Source organism: Mauremys mutica, chromosome 10, assembly GCF_020497125.1.
Source record: "Mauremys mutica isolate MM-2020 ecotype Southern chromosome 10, ASM2049712v1, whole genome shotgun sequence".
In the NCBI taxonomy this organism is placed as follows: domain Eukaryota; kingdom Metazoa; phylum Chordata; order Testudines; family Geoemydidae; genus Mauremys; species Mauremys mutica.
The window spans coordinates 39,113,812-39,132,201 of NC_059081.1; the positions used below are offsets into that span (position 1 = coordinate 39,113,812).

Genomic DNA, 18,390 nt, shown 5'->3' on the forward strand with positions numbered 1-18,390 from the left:
TGGTAAACTTCTGTAGTCTACTGATAATTATAATAGTTGAAAAGATTCTAATATATATATAGTGTGTCTATCTTTTTAAAGGTACGTTTTAGTTGTAGAGTAGAACCAGACTGAAGCTTATGCTGTAGTAATTTTTCTGCTTCTTAATTGGTACATTTGAAATCTTGGATTAAACAAGTATTAAAAAACTTAATGTGAAAGTATTGGTACTCAAATCTATTCAATAATGTAGATTTATGGGTTTGATGTTGGTAGGCCACAGTCATTGAAACATACAGCATTTATTCTTTCTACTATTAAATAAGGAACACTTTAAAAGCAGTTATTTGACAGTTCATTCCCGACCTCTCCCTTAAAAATACTTGTTGACCAGAAGAAAAATTACATTTAAATTACTAAAATCAACTTAATTAAGGGTCATTAATAGAGGTACATACAAAAACCTCACTACTCAGTGGGTGAGATGGGAGCATTTCATTATATGGCGTAGCATGCATGAACAGATAACAATTAAAATAGACCTGGAGTAAAAGGCTAATAAATATGGGGCACATTGTGCTGCAAAATTAGTCACGCAAAATGCTTCCCTCCCATCATCATACTTGATTTCTGTATTCAACCTGTCTGGCTGAATCAGTTAAAAGAAATCAAATGTAGTTTCCATAAAAGATAATTTCATATGGTAAATTGCAATAACTCATAGTGCATATTTATATTATTAATACAAATTAAAGCATGGAAGATATGCTGGGGGATCCAGCAGCTTCCAAAGACATACATACATACAAGCTGCACAGTGTGATTCACCATGGAGTCAAAGAAGCAGTTGTCTATAATTTTCTGTGTTCAGCACAAACTATGTGCTGATAATAAGTCTCCTTATTGCAGCTGATAGTAAATATTCTGTTATTCATGGCAAATAACACAGATTTAGTGTTGGGGGAAAAGAAACCTTGTAAATAGTCAACATTACACCCTTGCTATGATGATCTGTATGTTACAAGGCTACTGCTTTCTCACTCTAAGATCGCCCAGATGTTTATAATTCCCACTGGAAACATCATAAACTCTACATTTATAAAATTATATCTTTTAAGAATTAATATACACACTTATGTCCCAAAACAGCTTAACAAAGAAAATGCACTGTGAACTGTAGAATAATAGAAGTAAACAGGACTCTGACAGACAGCAGCCTCCATGTGTGTCAGCGGCTCTGGGAGTCTGTGGACAAGAGTTATGGAACACAGCCAGTTGTTCTTGTGTCTAGTGATTGATGATGTTGGTGTATCAAATTAGCTGTGAATAGGGAAGCTTAAAAATTAAGAGTAGTTGTAGAGACACTAAAAATGCATTCTTTGTAAAGGAAGCATGGTGACAGTAACTAGATATTTTCTCCCCTAAACAAATACTGTTCATTATTTTTGTAATGCCATTCCTTTTTTTTTTAAGAAATCTTAGAGGAAAATATTTTAATATTACATTTACTCCTTTAAATAAAGGTTTCATTGTCCTATCTTTGTATTTCGTGCCAGTTTATTTTAGGGCTCTTGTAATGCACTAATGGCATTCATTTGGTTTATGCATTTCACCAGTGCAAGTAAAAAAAAAAGTTCTGGTTTGTAATGAATAGTTAGTAGAATAACAACGCAGTTAAGTACCTTATTATCCTGTTATCTTGTGACAACACTTATCGTATGTCTTTTATGGGACAGAGGTAAAAATTTCACTCTAAGTAAAGAGGTATCCCTTTGATTTTGGGGTTGTTGATAGGAGTGCACCTCTGAATATAAATTGATTTGATGTATTTGAGAGCATGCATTTGTAACATTTAGAGTTCTATTGTCAAATAATTGAGAAGTGCGCTTGCATCTTTTTTCCCCAATTAAACTTTTATATGGCAGGACAGGTGCATTGGCAGCATGCCATTCATGAAGGAGAGCATCTGAAATGCACATTCTCATCCTGATATCTGGGTGGACTCTAGCTGACCACATCAATGAGGGTGGATTTTAAATGTATTGGAAAATTATTATGCTTGTATAAAACTGCACAGAAAGAACCTTTATTTGTGCTAGGAGCAAGATACCTTCATTACGCTTTGTAGAAGAACTATCTTATTGTGGTCTGATCACACTGATCACACATAGTAGACTCATTCCTGTTACTTCTGATGACCTAAATGTTGCTGCTTCTGCAGACTCTGCACTTAGTTCGACTGGGCCAGTGAGTTGTGTGTTTGGCTCTTTGGGGATGAACTCTGCGTGTCAACTGGTAGGCTGGGTTAAATGGTCCAGCAAGTGTAAAAAAAAAAAAAAAAAAAGCCAGCAGGTTTTTCTCTCTTAGGTACCATTCTTGGAATCCAAGGTACACAGCTGATAAAACCTAAAAGCATTTTACATAAACAAAAAAGCAAACAGAATGAACCCAGCTTGGGATACAACCCAGCCATCTAAAAACTGTGAAGCTCTGCCTTTTCAGAGGCCTCTCTATGCTCTGACTATTGTGGAACAACTTTTACAGAACTCTCTGGCTTTCCTCTGAGAGCCTGATTTGAACCTTCAGCCCTCAACGCTACTTCATTACTTCACCCTGTACCCCTGTGGGAGATTTAAACAGGAAGTAGAAGCCTGTTAGTAATGAATGGGGCCTCTGCACCCCTTCAGGGTGCTATAAAGATATGAACAATATTCATTAACCTTGTCACTTGTCATTAAGAGCCTTTCTGTGGCAGAGCTTATTCAATAATTTCATGTGTTCCATACTTTTGGGCTCCTGAAAGAGTGTCCTACTATTCCTCTACTTCACATATACCATGGAACACTGTAAAAAGGCTGTCTAAGAAGCCAAACATAAATGTAGAGTGAAATTTCCATGCACTGGCCACAGTAAGTGCATTTGGAGGGGAGGTAGAACAAAATTGCATGCATCCCTGATATGGAATATGGGTATTTTCTAAGAAAAATAAAGAATTTTAATTGGGACATTTAAAACTAGATTATACAAGACAATAGGAAATGTGCAGCAGGGGAAAATGGTGCATTGACAAGGAGTTGAACTAGATGATTCAAGAGATTTTTCCATCACTAATTTTTCTGAATCTAACAGGAATAGTTAGCTCAGGTTTAAAAAACAAAACACAAAATACTGCCCCTTTATTGTGAAGTCATTGTCTGTGTTGGTTCTCTGCCACATCAATGTTGCTAGTGTATTCGTGTATATATGACACCTTTCAAGATCAATTAATTTACTATGTGAAATTTACTCCATAGTGCTTCCAAACATTCTTGTATGAGTTATTGAATGTTTAATGGCAAAGTACACTGAACCAGCTTGTTGGTTAACTCTGATGCAGACACAATCCAAACCAAAACATAAATGGAAAAATTGTATGTACTATCATCTCTATATCCTTTCCTCTCCCTTGACTTCTAGATACCGTCCCTTGTTTTACTGTTGCCCCAAGCATTCGCCTGTCCAGACTAGTAATTCAAATAATTGAGAACAGCGCCCAATTATAGGGTCAATTCTATTTCTTGATGCTCTGGGGATTTACACAACTTTCTCATACATCGCACCAAAATAGATCTAGAATTTTGCTAGATAAGGCTTTGATATGTGGTTTTGTTCTCAGTGCTTCCAAATGTTAACACACTTTTTTTCATTATGCAAGATTTATATAAAACTACAGATAAGTAATAAATATGTTAGCAAATTCATAATTAACTTGGTGAACTGGAGCTTGCTATTGTATACAATCTACTTATCTTTTTTATCTAGGGTTTTTTCTTTGGCATAGTCACCACTTAGTAATTTGGTAGTAATAAAAAGACTTCTTGAACCATTTTTAAAAAACATTTCTATTCACAGGGTGTGTGACTCACTGCCGTGGAGTTTTCTCTTCAATGGTCAGTCGTATCTGCTTACACAAGCAGTCAAGCAGTCAACAAAGAAGATATTTCTTTTTCCAGAGACAAAGAAATACTGCTTACAGTATAGTTCGGCCAGCTATAGTTTCTTTAGCTCACCCAGTTCCTAAGGTACTGTAATTTCTATTAGTTGATCCTTTTTCCAGTCAATATAAAGATTGACTGCACGAGTGATCAAGTACATTCATCCTCTTACAGCTGGGAGTCTGAATCATGGTCTTGTTGATTTGGGATTTGAAATAGGAACAGTGGTGTGAGAAGTTTTCAGCTCCCTGCCATGCTAAACAGAGTAGTGTAAATACGCCATTAGGGAGTTTAAAACTGGCAGTTCTTCATATATTATGTTTGTTACTGTAACTGATCACCTTATAACATTTAACACTTTTAGATTCAAATTCTTCCTTTGGCTATGGGCCATGGTAGCTTTAAGCATACAAAGCAATTGCCTAACTCCCAGGCAGCTCAGGGGGCCCTGGTTTAGTTTTACCCCCAAAATACCATGCCTCTAATTTAATATGGAGTTTTTAACCAGTGTATTAGTATGTGCTGTGTTGGTGTATTTTTTGGTTTGTGAAAATAATGCAATTAGTATTTCTAGGGAGTGGGTGAAGGAGATAAGGGGGGAGGAAAAATATTCCTCTTTAGGGCCCGCAGTGGGTTAACAGCACCTCTGATACAAGCAGATAGTTCCAGCTGAAGTCAACATGAGATGTACATGCTCATCTGAGGAAAAAATGTCGCCCTTTCAATGTAAATTTCTAATACGTTAAGTCTCAAACATTTACATCCTCCTGCAGTTTTGGTGATTTGGTGATTTCAGGCTTAGATGAAAGCATACATCAAAATGTCAGCCAGCTGCCCTGCTATGTAACTTATGAACTAACCTTTGGTGTCATTGACTAAATGTTGTTTTTTGGAAAATACATTTTTGTCTGCTTTTGAATCCATTATGACTTTATTTAGAGCTGTTCTAACAGGTGTGCTATTGCACTTTCTCTGGTTCTGCTTTAATTGCAGTATGTACTCTGGCTGTTTCATACCCTTTATTTAATGAAAATAATTTTGGATAGTATTTTATAGTGATGTGTATAAGTAGTTCTTTATTTCTTCTACTAGAAAGTAGATGTCTAATATAAAATATGAAATATTTACATTATCCTATGGTCATAGTAAAAAATAATGATATGGAAGGAATAAATTGAGGACGCTTACTATAGAATTCTTAAGCCTAAAACATTATAGAAGCTTTGGATACACAATGAATATAGGATTAAGACCCTATATATTTTCAAAGATTAGAAAAATTATTGTAGCACTTGCAAACATGTTGTATCTTTAGATATTTCTTTCAGGATGAATACAAAAAAATAAACTGTCATGTTGAAAACTAATCCTCACAGGTAGCAATGCTCATGTCTAATAATCTGTTCATTTTTCATCTGCCTACAGAATTACAATTTAACTAGGATATATGAATAATTTAGGAAATATCTAAATAATGAGGGAAACTTATTACAGGAATATATATAATTGGGGGGGCATTTTTTCTACAGAATATCCTAGAAATAATATTTATATTAAAAATGGCTTCTGAATTTTACAGATTTTTTTAGGAAAGGAGAAATGGTGAGATAAATATCTACAGCTATACAATCTTGAGCTGCTATTTCGTCATATCTCACAAGCTAAACAGTGTCAGGTCTAAGCAGTTATTGGATGAGTGTTCTCCAAGGGAAAACTCAGAGTGCTCCAGGGCATGGAGCTGGTAATTTAGGAGGTGGGATTTTCCCTCTGATTCAGAAATAAATTAATGTCCTAGTATGGTGTGAACAGGTTCTATGCTGCTGGGGGTGCAGTGTGTCTAAATGAGATGTAAACCTAAAGTCCTGATGGCTTGGGATCATTAAAGATCCTATGACACTTTCTGTAAGCACTGGGGCGGCCAAACACCAGTTGGGGTAACTATAGTCTACCTACTTAAAGTCCCCCTATAGAGTTAATTGGATACGGCATTCTTCTTCACTTCCTACACTAAAATGTTGTGTAGTCTTGCTGTGTGCTGTTTAAACAGCTGCTGTGTAACTACTGTACAGCCAGGGTCCTATGTCCATTTAATCCTGTGTGCATTATGGGCTTGATCCCGTTTCCACTAAAATCAGTTGTAAAACTCTTGCAATGACTTGACAGGCCCTTTGTGATGGGTGAAGTGATAATTATGTATAGCTTGTAAATATTCTGGAATCCTTAGGAGGATTAAATGTGCTTCTGTATATGTGTAATATTATTTTTGTTGTTACTATATATTTGTCTTAGAATTATAATAGTTTAAAAAAAAAAAGAAATAGAATTTTACATGCATGAGGCCTGAGACCTTTTCATGAAATAAAAATATATTTATTATAGTTTTCCTTGAAAGACAATGAATTAGGACATGGTTGTACAGTTGGGTTATTGCTGATTATGTACTATATGAATCTTATGATTTTTAAAACAAACTTGGTATTTGTGGATAATCTAAGCACTATACCCAGATGAACAGACACTCTTTTCCTAACCTGTGTATTATATATTTTTATTAACATTAGCTTTAATAAAAAAAATTAAATCTGTTAAAAAGAAAAATGTGTGTGCAACATAATAGATATGGATAAGATTAAAAGAATAGGTGAGTGAGGTAATATCCTTTATTAGACCGACTTCTGTTGGTGAGAGAGAACGGAAGTTGGTCGAATAAAAGATATTACCTCACCCACCTTGTCTCTCATTCGTATCTACCCATCTCTTTCACATCTATTATGCTGCACATACATTTTTCTTTTTATAATACTATACGCCCGTATCCAAATTCACCTTGTCTCTCTCATATCCTATGACTGACATGGCTACAACTACACTTCATACATGAATGAGGTTGACAGCTAGAAATACTGAGATTCTTAATCAGACAAAACTCCCATTGAAGTTAATGGAAACTTTGTCTGAGTAAGAAACTGAGTAAGAAGCTCAGGACTTTCCTGTACTACTGTACATATATGTGTTCAGTGCGAGTGTGTGTAATGGACTTCTATATAAAATTTACCTTTGTTTAAAAATAAAATAATGAGCTTTTAAGTCTTCCTCTGATAGTTTTAAAGCTCACAACTATTTGGACTGAAAGACTTCTGCAATATCTTCGATTTCAGTACTGTACGGTTAACGCACTATTTAAGTCAATAGTAACAGGCAATGTTAAGTTCAAAAGGGCATTGGAAGAAATACTGAGGCAGCCTTGAGGGCTTGCCCTGGTGGCTTAGGAAGGTCAATACTATGACAGAAAGGGCAAACTGCCATGAAGCAGGAGGCACTTTCTGAGAAAATGATCCCATTGTCATGCTCAGTTTTCTGATCTTCATTTTCAATCCTTCTTCTCCAAGCACATAAAGAAGCCAGACTATGTGACGACAGGCATTGTACCAGACTGGGGAGACTACATAGAAATTAAGAATGAAGATCAGATTCAAGGGCTTCGTCAGGCTTGTCAACTGGCCTGTCATATTCTACTTCTAGCTGGAAAGAGTTTAAAGGTAACAGTCACATGAGGTCCTGTAACAACTTGGATGCTTTCTGTGCTTTGTTTTTGTTTTTATTTAATGTACATCTAACTTGCTATTAAATTACATACTGAATAAAGGGGGGTTATTAACTTCTTTAATTTTTTTTTGCTATATAACATACCTGTTTAATTTCTTTTATCATTGAAATCTGTGGGGGGTGGTGATTACATTTACCAGGGATAAAAATAAAATTGAGCTCTTACCGATACGGGACTGGCTCTGCCTCCTCAGGCGGAAGGGGTGGGGCTGGGGTCAGCGTCCCCCAGCCAGCCCACCTGCGCTGCCCGGCCTGCGCCACCTGGGGCTCCAGCGGCGATTTAAAGGTCCTGGGGCTCCGGCTGCACAGCAGCAGCAGCCAGTGCTCCAGGCCCTTTTAAATCGTGGCCCTAAGGCAGCTACTTCTTTTGCCCCCCATTGGCAGCCGGGATGGGGGGCAAAGACATTAAAGCGCTGCCGCGACAGCGCTTTAAGCAGGGTCCTTACTTGAACGTCGCTGCCCCTTTTGCGCCCTCCCATTGGCAGCCCTGCCGGTAGGGACCCGGCAGGACCGCCAATTGGGGGCGCAAAAGGGGTAGCGACGTTAAAGCGCTGCCGCAGCTGCGCTTTACGCTCAGCGGTATGGGCCGGTACTGGTGGCTACTTTTTACCGGTACACTGTACCGGCCCGTACTGCCTTACTTTCACCCCTGATATTTACTCAGTGTTAGAAGTATAATGCTTTCAGGTCTGCATTCTGACCTGCCAAGTTGCATGGGTTTGTCATAAGGCACGTGGGATTCTATATGATTTTGTGACACAGCAAATCCTGTGATTCACACTTTCTGCTTTCCAGCTCTACATTTCCATAAATCTGATGGATTGGGCTGTTCCTTCCATTCTGCTGCTCCTTCTCCTCCGGCCAATTGATCAGACAAACTACAGAACCACTGTTAAAGGGTGCAGCTGCAAAATTCCCTGCCCCTTGCCAGAGTGTACTGATAAGGAAAACGCTTGGTTTTTCAATAATGTTTTCTACAGAACACTTTTGTGGGATGTCCCCCACGTAATAAAGGGGAACCTCCTTAAAGTCTTTGGAGATGGAAAAATGCTTTGGTAGCTTCCCCCTTTCTTTCATGAATAACATACAAGATAGGGTGAAATATGTTCTATAGTTAGTGGATATAAGTGTGGCAGTATAGAAGGGGTGTTCAGAGCATGTGGAGGTACAAAATATATTTTATCAAAAAAGACTCTGAGAAAAGATTAATATTGCACAGTTAAGCACTCAGAAGTTAGAAAATGACAAAATTATGTACCCTTTCTCCTCCTGGATATGCATTATAATACAGTTTTTAATTACATGATCATTACATACTATTTCTGTAACGACAATGTATAATATATTATTTTTCTGCAACCTTAAGTGCATGTGTAGCATTTTTTCATTATTTATACTTACATTAATTTCATCACTGTAATCTTCCTGAATATCTTTATTAATTTAAAATGTTTATATTAATACTACTCTTAGTTCAATGCTTTCAACCTGAAATTTTTGTCAGAATTCATCTACTGTACATTTGCTTTTCAACCATCAATACAGCTTTCCTTGGGGGTAGTTCAGGAGATGATGCAGCAAATAATAAAAGTAACTTAGACCTTGATCCTGCAAACACTTGTGGGTGTTTTTAACTTCTTCCATGTGAGTAATCCCATTGACTTCAGTTGAATGGCTCATAAGCTCATGGATAAGTGTTTGCAGAATCAGGGACTTAGCATCAAACTTACTTGGACTATAAATGACAGCAGTTTCTCACTATTACTCTTTGATGTTGTAATATTAATGTGTAGTACTCTGTGTAAGTGTAGCTTATGGTGTACTTTTCATATTGATTATTCTTGTTGGCTTGTATGTACAAAGTAATAGGAGATGCCATGTATGTGTGTGTTACATTTTGTGTGGGGAGTATATTTTGAGAAATAGTATGTCACTATGTAAATTAAAGGCTATATTGTAATGCATACACATGGGGGTCAGCGTTAAGTCTGAATGTATGGTCTTAATTTTGTAATTTCCTGACATTTTTGTGCTTAACCATGCAATCATAACATGTTATTGACATTATATTTGATGGAATTTTGTAGTGTTTTTTGGAAAGAAAAATCAAATTCCACAAAATGGAACTATGTGGCAAGAGACCACCAGAATATCCTATCCCATGTAGTAGAAATGGTCCACCAGAAGATGCTGTTACTGCCCCTCAGACAGTATTTTCAATTAAAGCAAAACTGACTGCTTTGTGGAGTGGTGGCGAAAGGCTCTTTGGAACACATAAGCCCCACTCCCACGCTATGCAGGAGATCTGCCTACTGAATGGCCATGCACAGGTGCCCATGCACTCTTTGAGCACCACAGAAATGAGCTGGGCACTGACTGGTACAGAAGGCCCATGCTGCGTGTGCACCAAAGGTGTTATGCAGGTGACACAGGATGGTAGCTATGGATCTGTGTTTGATCTGTGTGGCCCTAGTACCCAATACAGTCTGTGTGCAGGGGCTGTGACTACTATTCCAGCACACAGGTTGGAATAGTTGCTGTGGGATAGGGAAGCAACACAGCATCCTGTACTCTGCCCTTGGGGGGGGAGGGGGCAGTAGTTTTCACCTGACAAACCACAAGTTCATCATTAATAAAGTAAGGGGTCCACAACAGCCCTTATTCCTTTATTCCTTGCATGCTATGTACACTGCCTCATTCACGACGCATAATCGCTAAATCTTTCACTACACAGCTAGGAAAGCCATATGAATGCTTGCACCACAGCCTACCTTTATTCCAAACGATACTAAAAAGTACTCAAAAATCGTAGCCACTGTAGTGCATATGTGCGAAGTGTGATTTTCAAAGGCTTAAAACTCATTCAAATCAAAACTAATTTTCACAGGAACACTCCAAGGTACTTCTTCTCAATGAGGGAGGTTTCTCTACCAAATTTCAACTTTCATCTTGAACCATTTCAGAGCTAAAGCTGATCCAAAAGAAAAGCTGGAATAATAATATTTAACGTGTGTGGCCTTTTTTCACAAGTCAAAAATGGCTAAACCATTTCTGTTAATCTTACAAAAAAAATCACCTTCAGAAAGGGATTGAGTATAGGAAATTTCAGTCAAAAAGTAAGTGTTTCTGAAAATTGTAGGTCACTGAAATAAGGGTGCTAAAATGGAAATTCTAATGCAGATTTCACTGTTAAAGTCACTGCTGTGCCAATGTAATACAAACAGCTCCCAGGTGTGAAACCAAATATTAAACTTATGTATAAATGAATTAAAATGGTTTCAAAAATAATTTGAAGGAAAAATAATTGACAACAATATGACCGTAATCTTATTTGCAAGTCATAAGAATTAAGGATTTATCTACAAATGGCTGCAAATGTTTTAAAAGGTTGAAAGCATTAAATGCAATATTGTAAGTACAGATTGAAGCTATTTTTAATTATGTAAGGGGGATGGAAAGAGAGAGGAAGGAAGTTTAAAAAAACACATTTCTATAGCAGCTACTGAAAAGAGAGGCCAGTAGAAAATGGTGGCCTTGAGAAGGCAAATGTGGATAAAGAAAGAAAGTAGACAGTATTTTCAGTTTTCTCAAAGCCTTTAAGTGCTCCCTTTACTGCATGCTTGATTTCTCTCTAAATAAAACATAATGTATCTATAAAGTGTATCAAACAGTTTAGTGTTTTGTATCAAAGCATTTGATTTGTATCATCCTAGATTTCACTGAAGTGCATGACTGTGATCACATTCAGTAAATAAGAGAAAATGTCCTCAGTTTTTTTTTAGCACAATTTTTATTTTATATTTTAGGTTGGCATGACAACCGAAGAAATAGATTCCATTGTTCATCACGAAATAATCAGACAAAATGCCTATCCTTCACCTCTAGGCTATGGAGGTTTTCCCAAATCTGTTTGTACCTCTGTGAACAACGTAGTATGTCATGGTATTCCTGACAGGTATTCCCATAATAACACACATTTTACCACTGCAAACAAAAATGTTACGTTAATGTTCATAACTTAGAGGTTAATATTAAACATGTTTCAGTTGAACTAAAAAACACCAATAAACCTATTGCAGCTGCATAGCATGCTATGATACTGTGGTGATGGGCACTTTGGGAGTTTGTTTAATAATAATAAAAACATAATCGACTGTTTGTCGTGACACTCATAAATTGTGGTGTAATGCCTCCAGAGTTTACTGTCTGAAAAAATACAATACAGTAAATGCTTCTAATTTTTCAGCAAAATACATGTAGTTTAAGGAATTGAAGATATTTGAATTGATGTAAATTTTTATTATTAGCAATACATCAGGCGGCTCACAAAGTAAAATCAGTTCACTATAAATCAGAGTAAGTATGGTGGTAGATTTTCAGAAACTGATAATGTTTTCTGTCAGTTGTTTGTCATTACATTATATTCATCTGCACTTGTTCTTTAAGTAGCAAGAGCTGAAGATTAGAAAAGGTTATTCCATTTGTCTCCATCCTCCTTCACCAAAAAATATGTTCTCTCCTCTCCACCCACAGATTTGTATGTGTGTGTCATTAGGTGTTTGTTCTTATATTCCCTTTGTTGAGAACTGTCTGTCACCATTATTTTTTTTTGTCTGTTTATGTTTCAGTCGACCTCTTCAGGATGGAGATATTATCAACATTGATGTCACAGTGAGTAATTCATATAAAAAATAGTCTTTGATCAACTTTACAATTGCTAGTAGCAACAGGAAGAGCAGTAGATTGAACATGTGGAATGCACAGATGGATGTGCTGTTTATTTCTAAGCCAAGGCACAAGCAGCTGGTTTCCTTTTTTGTTTTTAACTCTGTGTTTATTCCAACTAGACCCAGGCCTGACTTGAATTTAGGGCTGGAATCAGATGCACTGAGATCAATGTTGGCCTAAGTGAAATGTCAACCCAATCCTGCTATGTGTCATGTTTTTGAGAAGGTGTAATTGTTATTGATCCACTGTGTAGTTAATGCAGAGCACCACAGTACTGGGCAGCAGCTGAAGACAGATATGTATGAGATGAGCTAACATGAAGAAAGCCAGCATTTTTCCTTCACTCTGCCAAGATTGATCTTCCTCTTCCTGCTGATTTTGAGTGGGGCCTGTCATTATCTTACTCTGTCATTAGAGGCTACATTGGCCTGTGTATGTCAGTCTATTTGGACAGCAACTCTTTTGCTAGCAGTGTTCCCTACATTTATTAAAATCCCTGAAGGTAGTGTTGTGTTCCATTTCAGGTATAAGAGCCTTGAACCCTTTACTCATAAACAGATAGTGTGATATAACCATTGACTTAACATTTTCACAGAATGGTCACTTATAACATTTAAATATAGGCTGACCAAATTAGCATTAGAACAAGAAAGTATGGAAACAGAAAACCAAAGTGTGATGCTTTTTGGTATTTTCATTTATTGAAATGGGGATTAACCATGCTTTGTTGTTCTTATTTTTGTCCCCCTGCAGTAAGTTTCCCCAAAGCTTTGGCAATTTATTTCTAGTGTATACACAAATGTATTCCTGAATTCTAAACATTAGTTTACAATAATAAATGGTATAGAATAAAGTTATGTTTTGTAAGGGAAAGTTTTTTAACCATTACAGAATTTCCTGATACACTTATCTGTACCGATAGTTTGATATTTTGCTTACCATGGGCCAAATTCACCTCTGTGGGAGCAGCTCTAAAGTGCCATAAGTCTGACCTCGCATTTAAAGCTTTTTAGATCGCTCTTTACATTATATTTAGTCAACTTGAACTTTTGCCCCATTATATCATTCACTTATGATCCTGTACTGGGTTTTTTAACTTGGTTTACTGCATTCCACCTTACTCTACACTTTCTAGCTGTAGGTATTTGTTCTATTTGATTTACATAGAATGATCTGTATCCTTCAAAATATATTTTTGGCCTTAATCCTTGGCTGGTTTGAATTGGTGTGACTTCACTGATTTTAGTGGAACTATGTCTGTTTACAGCAGCTGAGAGAATCTGGCCTCTTCTTTCTTTAAATCAAATCTGGTTTAAAGTTAATTTTGCTTCTTTTTTTTTTATTGCCCCCAAAGATAACATTAACTCCTTAGATTAATAACAAAATTCACATTCATACAGGTATTTTCCACAGTGACTATGCTAAGCATTTTTACATCTGTTTTTCTTTGCTTTCTCCACTCCTCTTCTTTTCAAATAACATTTGATTATATAAGAGAGGTATTTTGAGTTTTTCTTCTGTTTAACCTCATAAAACAAAATAAATCTTGCAAGTATCCAAGAATATGACAGTTGTGGGAGCAGCGTGCATGAGTCTTTGACTTCCTATCTTTGGGGATGTGTGTGTATTTTTTTTATATATATATATATATATATATATCACTGAAAATAAACATTGTGTTTTGTAATTGCTCATTTCCAATATGTCTGAGGAAAAAATATTGCTTTGTAGTGTTTATAATTGACCTATTAGTTTATTTTTAATGAGAAAAACTGGGACATTTCACAGATGGAAACAATTATGATGGACATAACAGTACAGTTAGACATTCTACAATAATTTGTTTATGGATATGTACAGGGTCTATAAAATGATTACATAATAATCTGCCAGCTATCAAATGTAAATACTTCACAGTGAGTGCAAATTATCTAGGAATAAAAAATTAAATGTATTTTACACAAGTGGGTTTGTGAAATTTCATAGATGAAATATAAAGGCATTTTGTTGACTTAAATCATGTTGCCTTTAAAATTTCAAAAGAATGATAGAAACAAAAACATTGTGCTTCACCAACATACTACAGCTCTCAACCATCCATTATCAAGTATTGTGTCCTACATCTTAGTTCTAGCACTGGCTGTTATAGAACTAGCATATCTTACTTTGTTATTGTAATTTATTAATGTAAAAAATATGTAATTGTGATAAGTGGGTTGTAGTAAACCCTAATTGTATTTAAGAAATTGTTTTAATAGTATTAGATGAGTCTTGCTTCATTAATTTAGATGCCAATCCTCCAAGCCCTCAGTGCGTGCAGTTCTTATTAAAGTCATGCAGAGCTTGCAGGATCAAACCCACCCCCCACCCATGTTCTGTTACAATTGTGCTCATTTTTCTGACATGGTAACAGTCAGATTTTTTACAGTTTTGTGTCTGATAGATTGAGAGTTGTTCTACTAAAAATGATCTGATCCGATTAAAAGTGAACCTGTTAGAACAAAAACTGTCCTATAACATATAACAACATAATGAAAAGCTGCAGGGATGTTCTTAACTGGCAGAAAAAGGTGTATAACTAAGGTCTTGAGTCCACTCTCATTGGAGCCAGTGAGAGAAGGATGGAGCCTTTTTGCTGAAATTCAACTTTCATTATAACCCCTGTTACCACTCACTCATAAGTATATCTACAAAATGTTTCAAGTCTCAACTTTAATATAATATTTTTTGCAGAAAAGTGTGAGAAAAATATTATTAGTCATTTTTTTAGTTTGGGAGTGGGCAAAGAATACTTGGCCATTAAAAAAAGAGTCACAAATCTTCTTGCACAAATAGCTCACAAGTAGCAGAACTTTAAGCACTGAAGTGTGTTAGTCTCTGAAGAGTAATGGCCTACTAAATTTGAGAAAAAGATATTTTATAACACCAAAGTTATATGCAATTAAAATTGCCCTTTACACATGCACAGAAAAAATTGAATAGTCTTTTAGTTACATTATAGCCTGAAGTACTGTGGAGCTGCAAAACCCTTTTTAATGCCACATTATAAGACTTCACAGTAAAAGAGAAGGGTTTTCCTGTGTTTGTAGAGAAATCTATAGGGTGCTGTAGTTCAAAATTTACATTGCTGCTGAAGAACAGTTACATAATTTCATAATCAAAAAGGTAGAAGTTTTGTGTATCTAACAGAATGCTGCATTTCTGTTGTGTGCAACTTCATAGTGCCAGAGCTACGTTTTTTTCTTTTTTTTAATTAAACCATGGAAATTAAATGCAAAAACCTATGCTAATGCAATGTTACAGTTTGAAACTGGAATTTAAAAAGTAATGAAGTGAAATGCGCACAACATCAGTGACACTGTACTGGGTTATACTAACAATGAATTTGTCCTAAGCTTTTCATAGCTATGTTAGTTTACACACATTACTTCTTTGTAGTAGTTTGGATTTCTAATCAGGCTGTCAAATGTATATTTTAAAATTAAATGTGGGTGATATTCACTGTGGTGTGAGAAGCCAATAAAAGGCCTTCCCAGCCACTAACGCCAGGTGTAGGGACAGCCTCAGCACCCCCTGTATGCCGTGAATAGGGTCTCTGCACTGCCTAAGACAGTGTGTAGGAAGGCATTGAGGTCAGAGAAGCCATGGGATCTACAATCATGTCAATCCAGTGGCACCAACATAAGCTATACAGGCAGGTGGCATGGACAAGCAGCTGCAGCAGCTACTATCCCAACCCATAGGGTGGTGTAGTAGCTCTGAGAGGGCTGTGCTGCACCCCTGCACCCTGGCCCTGTTTTGGGAAGTGGATTTCATCCTCCTCAGACCCACCCCTTGCACATCTTTGACATAAAGGTCAATTACTCTAAGGCAGGGTTTCTGAAACAAGGGTCACCACTTGTGTAGAGAAAGCCCCTGGCGGGCCGGGCCGGTGTGTTTACCTGCCCCGTCCGCAGGTCCGTCCAATCGCAGCTCCCACTGGCAGCGGATCGCTGCTCCGGGCCAATGGGAGCTCCTGGAAGCAGCGCGGGCCGAGGGATTTACTGGCCGCTGCTTCCAGTTTGAGAAACCCTGCTCTAAGGGCTGGTCTTCACTACAGGGAGATCACGCTGCTACAATCAATGCAGAAGGGGTCAATGTAGCGGGTCTAGTGAAGACCTGCTAAATTTACAGCAGAGCTCTCTCCAATCAACCCAGGTATTCCAGCTCCCTGAGAAGATTAAGGTAAGTCGATGAGAGAGCATCTCCGGTTGACACAGCACAGTGAAGACACCATGGTAAAAGTTGACCTAAGCTACGTCGACTACAGCTACGTTATTCACGTAGCTGGAGTAGTAAAACTTAGTTTGACTTATCCCGGTAGTGAAGACAAGCCCTAATTTCTTGTAGATTGAATGAATGTAATCGTTTGTGTATTTGGGGTTCTTAGAACCTTCCATTTTTCCATTTCCAGTATTTGTTCAAATGTTCAGCCCTAGACATAAAACTGAACGGTTTTGCATATAATTTGTCATTACAATTGTACCTCAAAGTTGCATTTTTTGGTCTAATTTCTAATCTTTTATTTCCTCTACCTTATTTTTACAAATTGAGCTTGAAGGCAATCTAAAAGAAAACCTGTCTGTTAAAATAGATAGGATGAATTTAACTAACAGGAGATCTGTTTCTGAATGTAAAACAAGAAAATGTCTTTACATTTCTACATGTGTTTAGGTTTATTTCAATGGCTACCATGGTGACACTTCTGAAACATTTTCGGTGGGCAATGTGGATAAATCTGGTCAAAAGTTAGTGGAGGTTGCCAGGAAATGTAGAGATGAAGCAATTGCAGCTTGCAGACCAGGGGCTCCCTTCTCTGTAATTGGAAACACAATCAGGTAAGCCTTATACTGACAAGTAAAGGGAGGGCTGGCAAGTGGGACAAAGGTTATTGGTGGTTTGGTATAAAGCTGATGACATGTTTTATGATTCAGAACCATCATTTCAGTCTGATATCAGTATGTGAACTGCCAGGCTATAATGTTGTTCTTTGGATAAGAAAGATTTAAAAAAGTGAATTACACTGGGGTCAGCAAAGATACCTGTAGAAAGACTCAAAGATGTTTATCAGACTGCTGTGGTTTTTGATTAAGAGGTGTGATTTGTAGTGTTTTCCATCCATTTTTTTTTATTATTTTTACCTGAAACATCAGATCTTCAATAGAATCACTGTAAGAAGATTAAAAACCCACATTCTTTTTGTTGTATAACAAATAATGTTATAAAGGAATTAGTCAACATCAATAAGTCACTTTGCTAAAAAAGTATAAAAATATTTAGCTCAGAAAATTCTTACCTTTCAAGCCAGAGTGCACACAAATATCATAAAGGAAAGAGCACCCACTTGAAGAGGTTTTCCTATTTTGTATTTGTTCTTTTATATAGAAGTAATCTTTGCTTTTGTTACTGTTGGTTTGAATTAAAATATGTCATTATTTCCTGAATGTACCTAGTTCTTTGAAATTTTTTTTCAAATATTATTTTTTTAAATAGACACATATACATTTTCTTAACAGGTACCTCATTGGTACTTTTGTGAATATTAATGGATATGACAAACTATTGCATGCATTCTGATTACTTAAAAGCTGCAAGGCTTAGTCACTTAGAAAAGGTGCTGCCTTTTTTTCTTTGTAAATCTTCAAATACTTTAAGGGGAAAAAAAGAGAGCGGCAAAATATCAGTTAGATATATTTATAGCTTTAAAAATATTGTAACAGAGTCTAAATCAAACTTTAGTAAAACCTCTTTGGGTTATATCTGAGAAGCTTTTATTGAAGACTTTGTACAAAATTGTGTTTTTGACAGTTTTAAATTATAGGCTAACTAGCCTGGGGAAAAAGGATAGTGTCTTTCTGTTCTTTCATAGGAAATGTTGAATCAGACCCCTACTGGGAAAAGAAATTTAATGCATATCTCACTATCTTACTGTCCATGAATATAATAGAAGTGAATTCAAAATGTAGTTTTATTTTTGCAAATGGGATGAGTCGATAGAGGCACCTCATATTTTTGAACACCTAGGGTTCAACAGATTTACTGGTGGTGCTCTTGCATTTTAACA

General features: G+C 36.6%; 1 protein-coding gene across 5 annotated transcripts in view; it reads left to right on the forward strand.

The window, feature by feature from the left end:
- METAP1D (methionyl aminopeptidase type 1D, mitochondrial) overlaps nucleotides 1-18,390 on the forward strand; it is a 60,593-nt gene that overhangs the window by 31,058 nt on the left and 11,145 nt on the right. For 4 of the 5 annotated variants that reach the window (XM_044978479.1, XM_044978480.1, XM_044978478.1 and 1 more), the window contains 5 exons: nucleotides 3,871-4,040; nucleotides 7,343-7,492; nucleotides 11,366-11,514; nucleotides 12,188-12,230; nucleotides 17,001-17,164. In XM_044978479.1, the coding sequence (XP_044834414.1) occupies nucleotides 3,871-4,040; nucleotides 7,343-7,492; nucleotides 11,366-11,514; nucleotides 12,188-12,230; nucleotides 17,001-17,164 (676 nt within the window). The remainder of the gene's footprint in view (nucleotides 1-3,870; nucleotides 4,041-7,342; nucleotides 7,493-11,365; nucleotides 11,515-12,187; nucleotides 12,231-17,000; nucleotides 17,165-18,390) is intronic. The other variant, XM_044978482.1, reaches the window with a different exon arrangement.